Raw genomic sequence first — 15719 nt, 5'->3', positions numbered from 1 at the left:
GGTGTGTCTGGGGACTGGCTTCTTAACCGGGGCCTCCCGGGGCCGAGATGGAGGAGTAGAATGTCTAGCATCTTAGATATTTTGTTTGCCTGACTCTAAATTAGAAGGCACCGCTGCCAGCCTGGCTGCTCTATTCTTGCCTTTAGCTTCCTGTAAGTGTGCCTCTGGCATGAGAGTAAATGCCGCTAAGCTTTATGGCAAAGGAGCACGAGAGGGAGAGAAGGGAGGACACCTTCACTGTTTATTTTGCAATTAATATGTTCAAAGAGAATTGTGCAATTCGCCAAAAAACAACGCCTTTGTGAATGTGTGTGTGTGTGTGTGTGTGTGTGAACACCACCCGCGGCTTCGCTCTGAATTCGGCTTTGGCAGTTAGCCTGGAGGCTTCTGTGGCACACTCTGCCACGCTAGAGGAGCGGAGAAGGGCGTCTTTCAGTCCTGGCCCCTCTGGCCTCCGGCTCTCCAGATGACTGCTGCTGTCGGGCCGTTAGGGGGCCATCACAGAAATGTTCTCCTTCCTCCCCTACAGTACAGCGTAAGTCAGGAAACGGCCAACAAGCCAAGAGAACTCCAGTCTTCCACTTCACCTCTGTCTCCTTTGCCAGTCCAAACTGTAGTCAACCTGCCTTCCGGCAGCCAGGCCACCCCGGGGAACTCTTCGGCCACGAAGGAGGCAGCGCGCTACCGGCCGCTCTTCAAGGGGGCGAGGAGACGAGGACGGTTCTCTGCTGGGGCCAACCACACCTTCCCTACCTGGGTTGCATTTAGGAGCTCTCTGTCTCCAGCGGGGCCGCCTGCCCCCATGGAGGGAAGCTCTAATAACTCTCCCGTCTCAAGGATGGCGACTCAAAATGCTTTTCGTGACAGCCATTCCTTCCCTGCCAGCCACGTCCCGGCAGGGCCTTCCTTAGGCCGGACTGGTTCTTCAGCTTTGCAAGAGACGGCAAGACTTCCTCTACTACACAAGCTTGGAACAAGACGGTTTTTCTATAACGTGCCTCCGATGTCAGCAAACCCCGAGTTAGCTCTCAGACCTCTCTTTAGACCTTCTCTGCCTGCATCGAGAGAATCCAGCCCATCTCCATTCATGCCAGATTCTGAAAAGTACTCCTCATCCTTCAGAATTCTATCAGGCCACCCAAGGTCTACCTTAGCTGAAAGAAACTCTTTTACGGTAGACCAAGACAAATCAAGTGGCCTATCTGCTAACCCAGACGATGCCGTTTTACCTGTCAAAATGACAACAAGGTCGTTACCTCTTTCCTCCGGCTCCAGTCACTTGCCCCCTGACAAAGGGGCTTGGGATCCAAGCCATCCGCTAAAGTCCTATCTCCTTACTCCATATAACTCTCCTGGAAACGGTCCCTATGTACTCACCAGGGGTAGGAGAGATGCCTCCCAGAGGCCCAGGGACACAACAACGGCATCTTTACACCCACGAGGTGGGCCAAGAGGGCCTCTACTTGGTTACCCTCCATTGAGCCGTTCTCCTTCTATCCCAGAAACTGCCACTGCCGATTCTGGTATCAACACTGATTCTGACCCTTCTGTCTCCTCCTCAGTGAAGAGCAGCAGTGAAACTCCTAGACTGAGAAGCTCTGAGGAGGGAGCTATCACCAATGCAGGTGCTTTTACGGTACTTGGGGGAAATGAGGTCACTCGTGCAGAAGGGACCCCAGCATGGGCTGATGCCGCTCGGGGGGATACGAAAGGCAATGCCATGGCACGTCCTGCTACTGCTTATTTCCCAAACCCCGAGAACTTGGCTGATGACTTCTCAGAAGATTCTACTTTGACAGACGTCAGTAACTTCTCGGACACCGGCACATATGAGGAAGAAAGAGAGGGAGACAGCTTGGTGTTAGCTAAAGCTGCTTCCGGTGAGGTAGAAGATAATACGATAATAATAGACAGCACAGATCTCCTGGAGGAAGACGATGCAGCCTTCATGAATGCCCTAGAACTAATGAAGGAAGGTGATATTATTGTGATTGATGGCCCAGAGTGGGAGGAAGACTACCTAGCAGAGGACCCTGTTGTCCCAAGGGAAGATGGTATAGGTGAGGCGGACACCAGTATCTTTGCTAAAGGAATGCTCCCCGGGACTGACCTCCCACTTGGTATCCATGAGGTTGCTGTGCCGGTGAAAGGTGTCGTTCCTTTTGCTACGCCAAGGGAAATTCCTGAAGATTTTGCTCTTCTAACAAGGAATGCTGACGCTGAAGATGTTGCCACTAACCCCATGGACGATGCGATGAAATCTTTTTCTAGAATGTCTGTAAGGAAACCCAGTACTCCTGTAGCTAACAATATTGAGCATTTAGCTTTTACCAAAGTAGCTGAAAATGTCATGTCTACTGGAGATTCAGTTACTTCTGAAAGAAATGATATTCTACTTCCAAGGGATTCTGGGCCCCTCATACGGCAAATTATTCCCACTGAGTTTAAACCTGAAATAATTTTGCCTGAAAAGGAAGATATTGCAACAGGAGTTGCCCATACAGTTCTGAGGAAAAATACCCAGACTCCTGATAAAAATGTCATGGTCTACAAGACCCAACTTTGGGGAGATGACACTGTTTTTGAAAACAATAATATTCTTCCTGAAATAAAAGCTATCATTCCTACAATGAGAATTCCAAGGTTGGCAAATGTGCCAACTAGACTCACACCAGATGTCCTGGTCTCCATGGTGGGCACTGCAGACCCTCTATTAGACAATTCCATTGCTACTCCTGTAGAAGAAGCTAAAATGAAAGGATATCATACCATTACCACCACGGAAGGTGACTCCACGATGGGTAAAGGACAATGGATCCCATCTGGTAGAGTTATCCCTAGAAGTTCTACCATTACCCCTACGGGAGACACTGAACCCACAGATTATGCTCTTCTGAAGATGGGCAAGACTTTTGCAGATAGAGACACTGCTTTTGAGGATGGTGTAATTATGTCTGCCAAAGCGGACACAGTAATGAAGGCTGACAAAGTTATTCTGGCAGAAGAAAACATCCCAAATGATACCAACGTAATAACCTTTACTTGGGATGACAATGACCTTAAAGCTGCCAAAGGTAACTCTCTTATGCCTCAAGTCAACAGTGCTGAACACCAACTAGACAAAACAAAACATGCAACAAACCCAACTCAATCTGATGCTGATGTAGCTATTTCCACAGCTCAGATTTCACCCTCAATGTCTGACGTGTCTCTTATACCTTCAAGAAAAGTATATTCGACAGTCAGTGATGATATCATTCCCTTTGTGAAAGAAATACCTGAATCTGAAATTAAGAGACCGATAGTCCTGTTCAGAGACAATCCCATCTCCAGAGACATGACATCAGGATCCAGGGGGAGTGGCAGAACCAGAGATCAGGCTAAAGCCTCAACAGAAGACATAGCTACTGAGAACAAATTAAGGCCCGGTGAAGAGTACTACCATGGATCTGAAAAGGGCATTGGACCAAAAGTCATTCCAAACAGTTTCAGCTTTGGATCTAATACCAATGCCCTTGATTCTGATCATTCTGACCCCGGGGGCCTTTATGTTTTTCCAAAACAGTACGGCAGTACCACCTTTTCCCCTTCAGGAGATGTAGCTACAATCACTGAGGGTTCTCATTTATCTTTAACTCAAGATTTAGATACTAAGGTGGATCCCACACCTTTGCTGTATGAAATGACTGCTAGTGGTCTCAATGTACCTTTAACATCGAGCATGATGGACTTGAAGCCAATGGCTATTAGAAACATGGCTGATGTCACCACGGATGGAACTGAGGAAGTTATCTTCGAGGAGCAAAAAACTGCAACTTTAAATTCCATGTCAGGACTTAGAAGAGAAGATTCTACTGTTCTCCAAAACACAGGTTTTGATCCAGCCACAAGATGGGAAACTATCCACCTTGGTGACAACATTAACGCTGATGTCCTCAGCACTCCCTTCTGGCCCCCCAAATCTGTGTCTACGATCACGGATGTTGCAATGGACTCAATCATAAAGCCTGATATTTTAATTGCAGAGAAAGCCCCTCCCAAAGAGACCGAAGATCTAACTCTTACAATGAATTACGACAGTGAGAAGCAATACCCTAGTACTGTGGGGGATAGAGACATTGCTAAGCCCGTGTTAACAAGAGCTAATACTCTGATCCTTAAGCCTGAAGTAGTTTCTGCTAAATCTCAGAAGATGTTGCATGAAAAAGAAGACTCAGTCCCTCATGGCACTGGCCAGCTATCAGAGCCTCCAGCTAAAAACGCAGCAAGGATCCAAGATGCTGATATCCAAGAACGGCGAATCGCTGAAAATGATCCCAATGTGCTTCCATTAGAAACTGTTCTTTTTCCAGTTGCTCCCACCCTGCGAACAATTGAGCCCATCAATGATGAACCTGACGCAACTTTGACTGTGAATGGAGACCTCTCCACTCCAGTTGATGTGTCTGAATTTAAGAATGATGAAAAAAGCCCTATCTTTAAGCCAAACAAAAGAATAGCTGCCCTACTAGCTTCTAGAAAAAACCCCGTCACGGTTACTGATAATACTGGAAGGGAATCGGGAAATTCCAAAAATGACGAAACCTTTGAACATGAAGTGGGTCCTTATATAAACAGAGCCACTACAAAAGCGAGAGGTCATCGTCCCCAGGGAAAAGAGTACATCACTGATGACGACACATTTCCACGTAGCTCTCTTTCCAGCGGTGTCTCTGATGACTTGGTTACGCAGGATTACTCCATCTTTCCTGAAACAGATGGCAGCAGCCCCATCCCAGACATCTTTGCAAACCCACCTCACCCAAGCGCAGTTGAATCAGCTCATGTAGGTTATTCTGTACATGATGCCACATCTTTACCTGAAACAACTGCTCCCGTTTTAAAAGAAATGATTACTTTTGGACAAGACAGTGTGGATGTTGCTGATACTACTTCCTTTCAACCTGAAATTTCTTATCTGGGGGAAAAAAGAAGCGTCTACAGGGATACTGGCCCTAATTTTGTCTCTTCCTTCTCCCCAGCATATGTACTGCCCTTAATACCCAATAGCATCAACTCTGCTATGAATCCCACCAGCCTTGAAGATGAAGCAATTTCTGTTGCAAAGGGTACTCCATCCTTTTCTAATAATAAACTTTCCCTTTGGCTGAGGACTCCAACCCAAGCAGCTCATTTTAAAGCTCAAGAAGATGAAGACACCAGCACTGTGGGGAAAATAAACAACTCACAGAAGGGCACTCACACAGCGACTCCTGCCATGGACCCTGTCCCTGTTGGTTTCAGGGATGATGCCGCTGAGTTTGTCACAAGCTCGATTACAACATCTGCCCTGCCATTTCCAAAAGTAGCCATTCCCATGGAGGCTGAGGTGCCCGTTCTTTCAACGGAGAACATCAAGGCCCACAAAGTACATGACACCCTGACTCCTGCAGACATCACTGCGCTCACATATAGTCCAAATGGATTTGAAGGCCCTGCTACGAATTCTCCATCTAGGATCATTACTATTCCAAGTGATATAAGGCTTAGGGAAAACCACCAGACCATTTTTTTTGGAGAAGATGATTCTGACACCGAAGCTGGCAAAACAGATCTCCCAGAAGATCCTGCCCACTGGAAGGATGTGAATCCTCGAACCGCAGATGATTCTGGCTTTACTGGAACTCCAGGTTTTACTCCAGCTCTAGAAATGGTAGCCAAAGCTACCAATGATGTGCACTTCCTTCCAGAAATTTCTAATCAAAGAGTGAAAAAAACCCTTCCCTCTTCTGTTCCAGATGCTCTGCTCAATATGGCAGATACAAAGCCATATGCTATGAATAGCACTGACTCCAACAGGAAAGACAAGTCGCCCTGGGCTAAGAACAAAGACACAGCAGCTACTTACGATCCTGCTGAACTGCAAGCAGCTGCTACAACGCCAGCAGTTGACCCCAGAACCCAAGCAGATGGAACCAGAAGTGTTGGGCCTGAACTGAAACACTCTCAGTTTGGGACGGATGCTATGACTCCCTTTGCCAGTTCTGTGACTGATGGCCTTCCGTATGAGAGGGAAAAAGTCCCAACTGAGCCCAGGGCAACAGGAGCCACCACACAAGACACCAAAGCCACGTCCACTGTGGTTAATGGCGCCATCTTCCCCGATAAAGACAATAATGCTGAAGGTGATTTTATCATTGATGGAGAAGGCACTGCTCTGTCCACAGGGGATACCCCGCTATGGATATCTGAAACTCTCTCTCCATTGCCAGATGTCACAGCTGAGGAAGCCCAACTATCTGCCTTTGTGCAAGACTCCCTGCCTGAAGTTTCAATGTTAGTAGCATCAGAGGAACCGCAACTTGCGGTGGAAAATACTGAGACCATAAATGAGGCTGCTGACCCCAGCGGGCAAATCTCTGAATATCAGAAGAATCGCTGGGCCCGCTCACCGGAGTCTATACTTCTTACAGCTGACTCCCCACCTTATGGCTTTTCTCCCACCAAGTCTGAACATTCTTCCCCTAAGACAGTCTCTGCTTTCTCTCTGCCTGGGAAAGAGGCTCCAGCTAGCATTTATGGTCCCAGAGACAACTCCGAAAGGGTAGTCCGTGAAAGCACGCCTACAGAAGAGTCTTCTCACACAGGTGTGGCCGGGATAGCAAAGGAAGAGCCTGCAATTCAAAGTGAGGGAAACCCTCCACGTGGTACAGCCTCTAATGACTTTGTGTCAGGCGATAACGTCCCTAGAACTGGTATGAGTGCCCCAAATTCTAAAACAGTGACCGCCGGAATCCTGATGAAAGCAATGCCTGGTGACGGAGAAATGGCTTATGCGAGGAAAAAAAGTGGAGACGCTAAAGAGGGATCCTACCTACCTGTCAGGAGGGACTCGGGAAACACAAAGAATCATGACCCCGGCACTGGCTATGCCCTTCCCTGGGGAGGCACAGACCCCTTTAACACGGATAGTTCCCGCGTCATCAGCACCACACCCAGGCATGAAACACCTGCCTCTTCCAAGAATGCCCCAAGATCTATGGCTCATACGTTAGGAGGCTCCACCACAACCATTGCTACTGGCAGCAAAAGCCAAGCAGAAGAACCTGGAGCAGCAGATATGGAAATAGCCAGCCCCCAAAACAACATGCTTCCGGTGACTTCCACCAGAATTCCAGCAGCAGAGGGCATTTCCTCTGTGAAAGATGGTACAGAAATTCCCACAGATTGGACGGGAGTAGGTACTGTCCCCCGTGCAGCCAGGGCCTTTTCTCACAACACTGAAGCAGGAGATAACCGGGCCATTTCTGAAGGGATCCCTTCTCTGTCCACAGGATATGGTAGTCAACCATCAGCCAGTCACTTCCCCCTGATATCTGATAAACTTCGCACAGTTCACCATGCAAAAGAGGCTTCGGAAGGTGATGTCATTAGACTAGCCCCCCAAAGGAGGAAGATAACTGCTGCAAATCCATCTACCACCAACAACCCCGATAGCCCAAGCACCTCCACCGGAGCCGTGGCCATCGCCTTTCCAAATACCGACGCCACAGTTCATGTCGTTGGGCCCAAATATGAAATACTTAGAAAGGAAGACCCAGGATTTGAACCTAAACTGACTCATCAACCCGGGGTTGACCGCCCAACAAAGGAAGATGATGAGGGCACCCTCGAGGTAGTAGATATTAACCCCTCTCTCTCACGTGATACCATCCTGCAAGGTGACAATCTCGCACCTCAGGATTATCTGACTGATTCTGAAGAAGACTCAAACTTTGCACTTGAGCCAAATGGATTTCTGGCCCATCAGGGATATTCCTGGGCTGAGGGAACAAAGTCTCTACCTGAAACAGCTGCTTCTGAGTTTGAAGAAATTGTGGTTTTAGAAAAGGATGGTCTGGCTGACCCTGATACTGCCTTCGTTCTTCCTGATATTTCTTATGATCACAATGCTCCAGAGAGAGCCAAGGCCCTCGTGGCAAGTAGCAGGGACCCTGCATTGGCTTCTGCCAGAAAAGAAACTTCTGCCTTAAAAGAGAGAGACTCTTTTGATGACCAAATTTCCCATAGAGAAGACCTCAGTGAAGTTTCTGGGACTGAGAGAAACAAGATGCGAGAAGCAGCTCCTACTCCTGGGACTTTCTTTGCCTCTCCCGAAGCTGCCCACTCCAATGAGGAGGCAAACACTGAGCCCTCGATTAAAGTGGCAGGTACGAGGGACTTTCTGCCTACAAAGAGAAGCATGCCAACTGCGTCCAAGACCACTGTTCTTCACGCCAGATACGGTAACCCTGAAAATGACTCCCCTGCTTCTGGGGCAGATTCCACCCTGGTGTCCATAGGTGACCCTGCTTTGCTAACACATGTTCCTTTGATCCTTAACTCTGATGCCCTTGCTGGTAGGACCCAAGAAACTCTCCCTTTGAAGGAAACCTCATTGGATGATGCCAACAGAACCGTGTTAGAGGCATCAGGGCCTGCTGTTTCGAAAAAGCCTCTAGCTGTTCCTGGAGCTCCTGTCCCAGAATGGAATGTCGTCCGTGACCCTCGGGCCCTGCAGCTGGAATCTACACTTCCTCCCGCTGACTCTTCTCTCTCGTCCAGGAACCCCGCCTATACCGTCCCTGATGTGGCTGGAGCAGTAAAAGAAGCCCCGGCCACCGAGGCAGCCTCCTCTGCTGAAAAGCACCCGTCTCCGAAGACAGCCATGTCTACAGCTGCTGCCACTAATCTGAGAGAAGACAATGACTTTATGATTGGAGCTACAAGCTATGACACTCATCATATTCCCAGAGAGGACGAACAAGTAGCATTTCACTGGAAGGAAGAGGATGCCAGAGCAGAAGCAAATGGTGTTCCTCAGGAAGAAAGTACTCCAGATTCCTCACACTCTTCACCTTTTATGTCAGGGAACGCTATCCACGAAGGCAAAAAATTAGATACCCAGGATGGCTCTATTTCCCGCGAGGTCAGTAACAACCATGTCCTCCTCACTGATGCTGTCTACCCTTCCCCTGGAGAAACTAAGGCCGGCAGTGGTTCCATTAGCCCCAGGGCTAACAAGTCGCACCGTGTAGGTGACTCGGCTGCTTGGACAGCTGAAGACAGCTGGAAGACTACAGCTTTCACAGCTGACACCATCCCAGATGGAATGACCAAAATGAGCCCCGAACAGAAAGGAGCCACAAATGTGGAACACAATGATTCGGAAGCGGCAGACGATCTAACTTTTCTGCCTCGGGTATCCTACTTCTCAAGAGAAAGAAAACCTCAAAAAGATGGTGAAGTTGAAACCGATGTCGATTCTCTGTTAGCCTCGGAGGACACAAAGCCCCTCGTGGCAGGCAGCACCGATCCAGTCATCACAGCCGCCCTCTCGGAAGATAAAGATAGCTCCGTGCTTGTCCCTGGAGACCACTCAACAGAGAGTGGAGCTGATGGCCAGGCCCCTGAACGAGAGAATCAAACTGCTGTGATTGGAATGGTTAATTCCCAGAATGCCAGACCTCCAGGGGCTTCTTTCACAATTCCTGCAGATGGCAGGACGCCCTATTCAAATAGAGGGAACAAACATGTAATAATAGACTTGGCTGCAAATGGAGCAACTCCACAGCCAGGGAAGGCCACTGCCACGTTGGTTAGGAACACTATCCTTCCCTCTGGAGAATTCGAACCTGGCAGTCAATCTACTACTTCTGAAGCAGGAACTACAGCACTGTCCATAGGAGGTAGCCCATTACCAGCTCTCAGCAATCCTCGCCTTGGGCACCTTGCTCCTTCTGATAAAGCACAGATAAAGCACCATGGAAAAGATGCGACACCAGGCCCTTTAGAAGTCCTAGAACCCGGGGACGGGAAGACTCTTCCTAATGGTGCTGCCACTCTGGACTGGCCCCTCACTGAAACAGAACTAGACCTTCCTGCCTTGCCATTGGTACCCACTCTTCCGCCAGACAATCCCCACGCTTCTGTGCTCAAGCCCGTCTATAAAAGGCAAGATGCAGCTACTGCTAGAGAAGAAGACACCAGAATAGCCGCGGGGCCCATCATCACTTCTCCCGCCATCCCTAAGGCGGGTGTCGGATTTAGGACCGATCCCTCTAGTTATCCGCTCGCCAAAGAGGAATCTGCCTCCAAGGAGGACAGTGAAATTCCCTTTGTAGAGGAACACGGCTCAGCAGAGGGAGATGTTGTCTCTCTTGCAGAAGAAAATGCCTCCAATAAGGATCTGATGACCCTTGTCTGGGACAACAATGCCTCTGCCTATGTCACTGAGGATTACACCACTGCCCCTGCAAGCCCCATTATAAAAATGCCTATAGTCACGACTGTGCCATCTGAACTGGGGACTTATGCATCCTACAACAAGGCTGACAGTCTGTACTTCTCATCTAAAACAATTCCTGCCAATCCTACACAAACAAACTCCACAGAAAGCAGCCAAACCATTACTCTTGAGTATGAACCACCTGACTCTGAGATTCATACCACCCTATTGAAATCTGTGGCTCCTAGGACAATGGCTTATTCCAGCCCTGGAAGTAAGAAAATGTCTTCAGATTTTCAAAAAACGGCCACTGTGGAGCAAGTCAATAAAGTTGTAGATGATGCCACCACCTTTTTGCTAGAGACACCTAACCCAAGTGAGAAAAGAACTGATTTTGCAATAGTTCTACACCCAGACACTGGGTTCCCTATGGAAGAGAGTAGGGTTTTCACAATGGACAACTTTGGCTCTGCTGGGGAACCTGCCCCCATCAAAAATAAAGATGTTTTTGACGTGAAGAATATCGCGACTGATGCGTTTACTCCGGAAAGAAACACCAAGGTCACAGTGGCTGAAGCTCAATATGCCAAAAATAACTTCAAACCTGATCGGAAGGGAACATTCACTTCCCAGGCCAGCACTATTCCTTCAGTTCTGCTCACGTCCCCTGAAGCCGACGGGACGCCCATGGATGAAAACGTGGAAGTGGTAAGTGACGTGGTCGCCGCCGCAAACACGGCTGCTACAGAGAACGTTTCTTCCGCCGGTGCCCTTCCTGTTCGAGACGATGACTCTCCCATTCCTAGAGAAGATGCCACCACGTCCCTAGGCAACAACCCCTTACCAACTCATGAAAGTCCCAGCTTTCCTCTTGATGCCAAGAGCGATAGTGCCACAGCTTCGCTACAGGGGAGAAATGAGGCCGGGCTGGACGATCTAGTTATGCCCTCAGAAGCCACAAAGACGGCAGTAGTTGAACAAAAGGAAACTTCTGTAGAGGACGACACAAACAGTGAACGTGAAATAACCCACTTTACTAACGAGGCCAGTCCTACAGGGTCAGAAGACAATGTAATTCAGGTAGAAGAAAACCTTTCCTACAAAACCGATTTAATAGGAGGGGATAAATCTAATTCTGAGAATAATTATATTCTTGAAGCAAATGTATCTGACCTTAACAGAGTGGTGAATTCATGCCTGAACGACATAAATGGACTTGAACCCAAAGCTTGCAGTAATCCCATTACCTTCAAGGAGAAAAATGCCGAGGATGAATTTTATGCTAAGAATCTTCTAGCTGACAAAGTCCAAGTTCCTATGGAGACCATGACTATGAATGATGTCATCACTGATGGAATTAAAACAGCTCAGGAAGTCCCAACTGTTGAAGAGGGTAGCAGGGCTGGAGTTAAGATGACTTCCTTTGAGTCTAACATGCCTCACTCAGAGACAACAGCAGACACCCACAAGGGTGGTAATTACATTGCTTCCAATTGGGATTCCACCTTCACCATAACAGATCCCAGCAGCCTCAGGACTGAGAGCACTAGGCTGTCTGAGAATATCGCCTCCCCTGAAAACCAGGAAACATCCATCCCACGAGACACCGGATTGTCTACTTATGATACTGTTGGGCCCGGAGCAGACTCTATAATCACTGCAACTAATGCCACATCAGAAGAAAAGGAGGAAAATGGGGCGGCAGAAAGAGCCAATTTGGAGAATGAGGTTACTCTCACGTCCTCCTTCATTAACCCTAAAGGGGCTGACATTTCCTATAAGATTGAAGTCATCGATCCAGTAACTAACGCAGATATATTGGATGCCATCATATCTGAAAAAGAAACCACTACATCTATGTTTTCAGCCTCTACCCTTTACACTGGACACATTCCATCTGAAGATGCGTCCACCGCTCCTGTGTCCCTAGGTGAACCCACTTTACTAACAGATGCCCTTGCTGGTAGGACCCAAGAAAATCTCCCTTTGGAGGAAATCTCATTGGATGATGCCAACAGAACCGTGTTAGAGGCATCAGGGCCTGCTGTTTCGAAAAAGCTTCTAGCTGTTCGTGAAGTTCCTACCCCAGAATGGAACATCAAACATGCTCAAAGTGACCTTCAGGCCTTCCAGCTGGAATCTATACTCCCTCCCGCTGACTCTATTCTCTTGTCCAGGAACCCCGCCTATACCATCCCTGACATGGCTGGAGCAATAAAAGAAGTCCCGGCCACCGAGTCAGCCTCCTCTGGTGAAAAGTACCCATCTCTTAAGAGAGCTATCTCTGCAGCTGCTACCATCAATCTGAGAGAAGACAATGACTTTATGATTAGAGCCACCAGCTATGACACTGATAATCCTTTAGGGGAGATTCCATCCGATGAGCAAGAAGTAGTATTTCAAAGAGATGAAGAGGATGCCTCGGCGGAAGGGGACAACGTTCTTCAGGAAGAAGAAAATCCTCTCTATACCATCGACTTTCCGCCCTATATAACAAGTGGCAATATCCTAGAGGGCAACAAATTAGCCTCTCAGGACTACTCTATTTTTCCCAAGACAGAAGACGCCAATTCTATCTCTGAGGGCAGTAAAATCACTGCTGACCTATCCAAATTTATTTCTCAGCCAGCCAATCCACAGAATAGCCTACCCATTACAACCTCCTTTTCGGTTCCTGGAGCAGACAGAATTTCCTTTGGAAACCAAGCCTCTAAAACTCAATTTTACTCAGATTTACCAGGTGACATGCCTTCTATGGAGCAGACTGGCCCGATGATGGCCAAAGTGCCAACTCTTACTTCTTTAAGCAACAGATCTGGAGATGGCTTTTCCATCCCTGGAAAGGGGACTGCTAAGGATACCACACTGTCCATGAACAGGATCAGTATTCTTGGAGATGAAATCACTACCGTAAAAGCTCAAGATTCCCTCCTGGCAAGAGATAGCTCTTTGGCTGATCTGCACATGGAAAAATCACATTTTTTAAATGCAGTGACTAGTCATTCCTTGCCCATGAATAATCTTGACATCATCCTGGAAGATTCAATTGCTAAAACTACAAGTCACCTTCACGATCACCTACTGGACGCTTCCACAGACTCTGCTGTCCCCAGCGCTAACTCCATATCTGCAGAACGTGGCCCATCTACCGCTCAAGAGGAGAGCAACACTGAGATGTCATTTGAAGTCACTAGTCCTTCACCCGGGAGCCCTTCCCTTGCCAAAAAGCTCCCTGTGACTAGTGTTGCTGCCCTGGGAGCTGAAGATTTTTCACCTCCTCAAGTCTATTCCCCAACTCCCGCAACAGACATTGCTAGAACCACGACAGACACAACCGTTTCCTCCACAGGCGATAACACTACTTCTAACATACACATAGCTCTTACTTCGGAAGGAGGCCGTCTGACAACAATGGAAGACTCCCCGTCGGAGAGTGATTTCATTACCACTGCTGTCAACCTCATGACCACTTTTGGCTACTTCATCAGCTCTGTGGCAGACAAACTTACTCTTCTGAAGGAAATACCTACATCGGACTTCGTCAATGGGCTCTATGGTATTGAGACATCTACCCAGGTGGCAGAAGGGATCACTACTACGGCCAACCCTGCCAAGCTCTCTGCTGACGGTGTTCCTCTCCCTGAAAAGGAAGTCATCGCCAGCGTACCTGAGGGCATCAGCTCAAGTTCCGACAATGCTTTTGAGATGAATGATGAAGACGAGGACGAGGACGAGGACGAGGACGAGGACGAGGATGCCATAGACTCAGCAAAAGCAGCCTCTGATTTTATTGTGGATGACCTCGAAGAAGAGAAAATCATTGAGTTTGACGGAACCCTCCCTTCAGAGGAAGATGACCCCTATGTCATGGCTAAAGTAAATGGCTTTATACAAAAGGATGACATCATGGAAGAGATAGACACACTCAGTGTGGCTGATTTGACTAACTCTGAGGGGGAAGACTTCACCATAGGAGTTACTAGCCCCACACAAGAAGATATCGTTGATGATAATAATGAGCTTTGGATGGAGGGAAATCCTGAAGATGAATTGAATGCCACCGCCCTTGTTCTTGGTGCTTCTAAATCCAGAGATCATTCTGTTTCTGCTGCATCAGAAGCCAAGAATACTTGGGAAGATAAAAACACTATGAAAGCCTTCTTCACTCTACTGGTCGGTGGGCCAACTGAATCTGTGACCAATGGCACAGATTCCTTCCCTGGAAATCCCAAAGCAGGAAGCCCCACAGACCCTAGAGAAGATGCCACAATTAAAACTAACGTCACCAACCTAGAGGAAGATGACTTACCTAGAAGGAAGAAGACAACCTAGAGGGCAGTATAGAATAACATCACCAACTAAAGAAATAAGGTAATAAGGTACAGTGAGTTAGTATTTTGCACCTGAAGTTTGTCCAGCAAAAACAAAGGGACAGCATGGTGTTAGGGGGTGGAGAAGGGCTGAACCTATAATCAGGGGAGACCTGGGTACAAATCCTGCCTCTGACACTAGTTATGCGACCACAGGCAGTCATTTAATACATTTGGGTATCATTTCAAGTATAAGATAAAGGCAAATAAACAGTGTGTTGTGAGAATAAAATGAGATAAACTAGGTAAAAAAAAATGTGTTTGCAAATCTCAAAATGCAGCGAGGAGCATGGTGTAGTGGAGAGAGAGCTTCCCTGGGATGGGGAGTGGGAGAGCAGTCCTGGGTTCAAGATCCAACTCTGACATGTACTTGCTTTAGGAACATAGAGTTTCCTTAACCTCTAGCAGCCTCTAAAGCTGTTGGAAGGACAGGGCCCAGCCTGCTTTGATAGTTTTCTTAGCAAAAGGAAATCTTACACCTAGTCTTCTCCCTGTCTCCCCATAACATTACTCGGTATATATCTGCTTTATTAGAGAAATTTGACCAAGGAAAGAAAAAGATTTTTCTGGACAAAAACTTTAGACATAGAATCATTATAGAATAGAGCAGTGATGGCGAACCTTTTAGAGATGGAGTGCCAGGCCCCTTCCCACCCCCCACCTGGCCATGGAGTGCCTGCCACACCAGACGGGGAGAGAGGAAGCGCTCTGATTGGCTGCTGGGCAGAGGAGTCAGGGAAGGAGGAATGTCCTCAGGCCATGAAGAGGGGGAGGAGAACAGCTCTACCCCAGGCCCCCTGACTTTCTGGTAAGGAACTCTGGGGTGGCCACAGAGAGGGCTCCGTGTGTCCCTTTTTTGGCATGCTTACCATAGGTTCGCCATCACTAGAAGAGCAATCCATACAATACAGCCTGCTGCCATAAAACATTAATATTTATAGTTAATAGTTATATTGCAGTTTACTGTTTGCAGAGCCCCCTACAAATACCATCACATTCTATCCTCACAACAACCTGAGGAAAGTAAGTGCCCCATTTTAAAGCTGAGGAAACTGAGGCAGACAGGTTAAGTCCAGGGTCACTGGCCTCGTAGGTGTCTGAGG

The 15719-nt window shown here is 47.8% G+C and overlaps 1 protein-coding gene across 1 annotated transcript in view; it reads left to right on the top strand.

Moving 5' to 3' along the window:
* LOC123251744 (pneumococcal serine-rich repeat protein-like) overlaps positions 1-14578 on the top strand; it is a 41756-nt gene extending 27178 nt beyond the window's left edge. Inside the window, exons 2-4 of the mRNA XM_044681036.1 lie at positions 1503-2060; positions 2883-3074; positions 5022-14578. Coding sequence (XP_044536971.1) covers positions 1503-2060; positions 2883-3074; positions 5022-14578 — 10307 coding nt within the window. The remainder of the gene's footprint in view (positions 1-1502; positions 2061-2882; positions 3075-5021) is intronic.
* Positions 14579-15719: the final 1141 nt, after the last annotated feature.

The sequence above is a fragment of the Gracilinanus agilis genome, chromosome 6, assembly GCF_016433145.1.
Source record: "Gracilinanus agilis isolate LMUSP501 chromosome 6, AgileGrace, whole genome shotgun sequence".
In the NCBI taxonomy this organism is placed as follows: Eukaryota; Metazoa; Chordata; class Mammalia; order Didelphimorphia; family Didelphidae; genus Gracilinanus; species Gracilinanus agilis.
The sequence above is the reverse complement of the archived record's forward strand: the minus strand, read 5'-3'. Positions and strand labels throughout refer to the sequence as shown.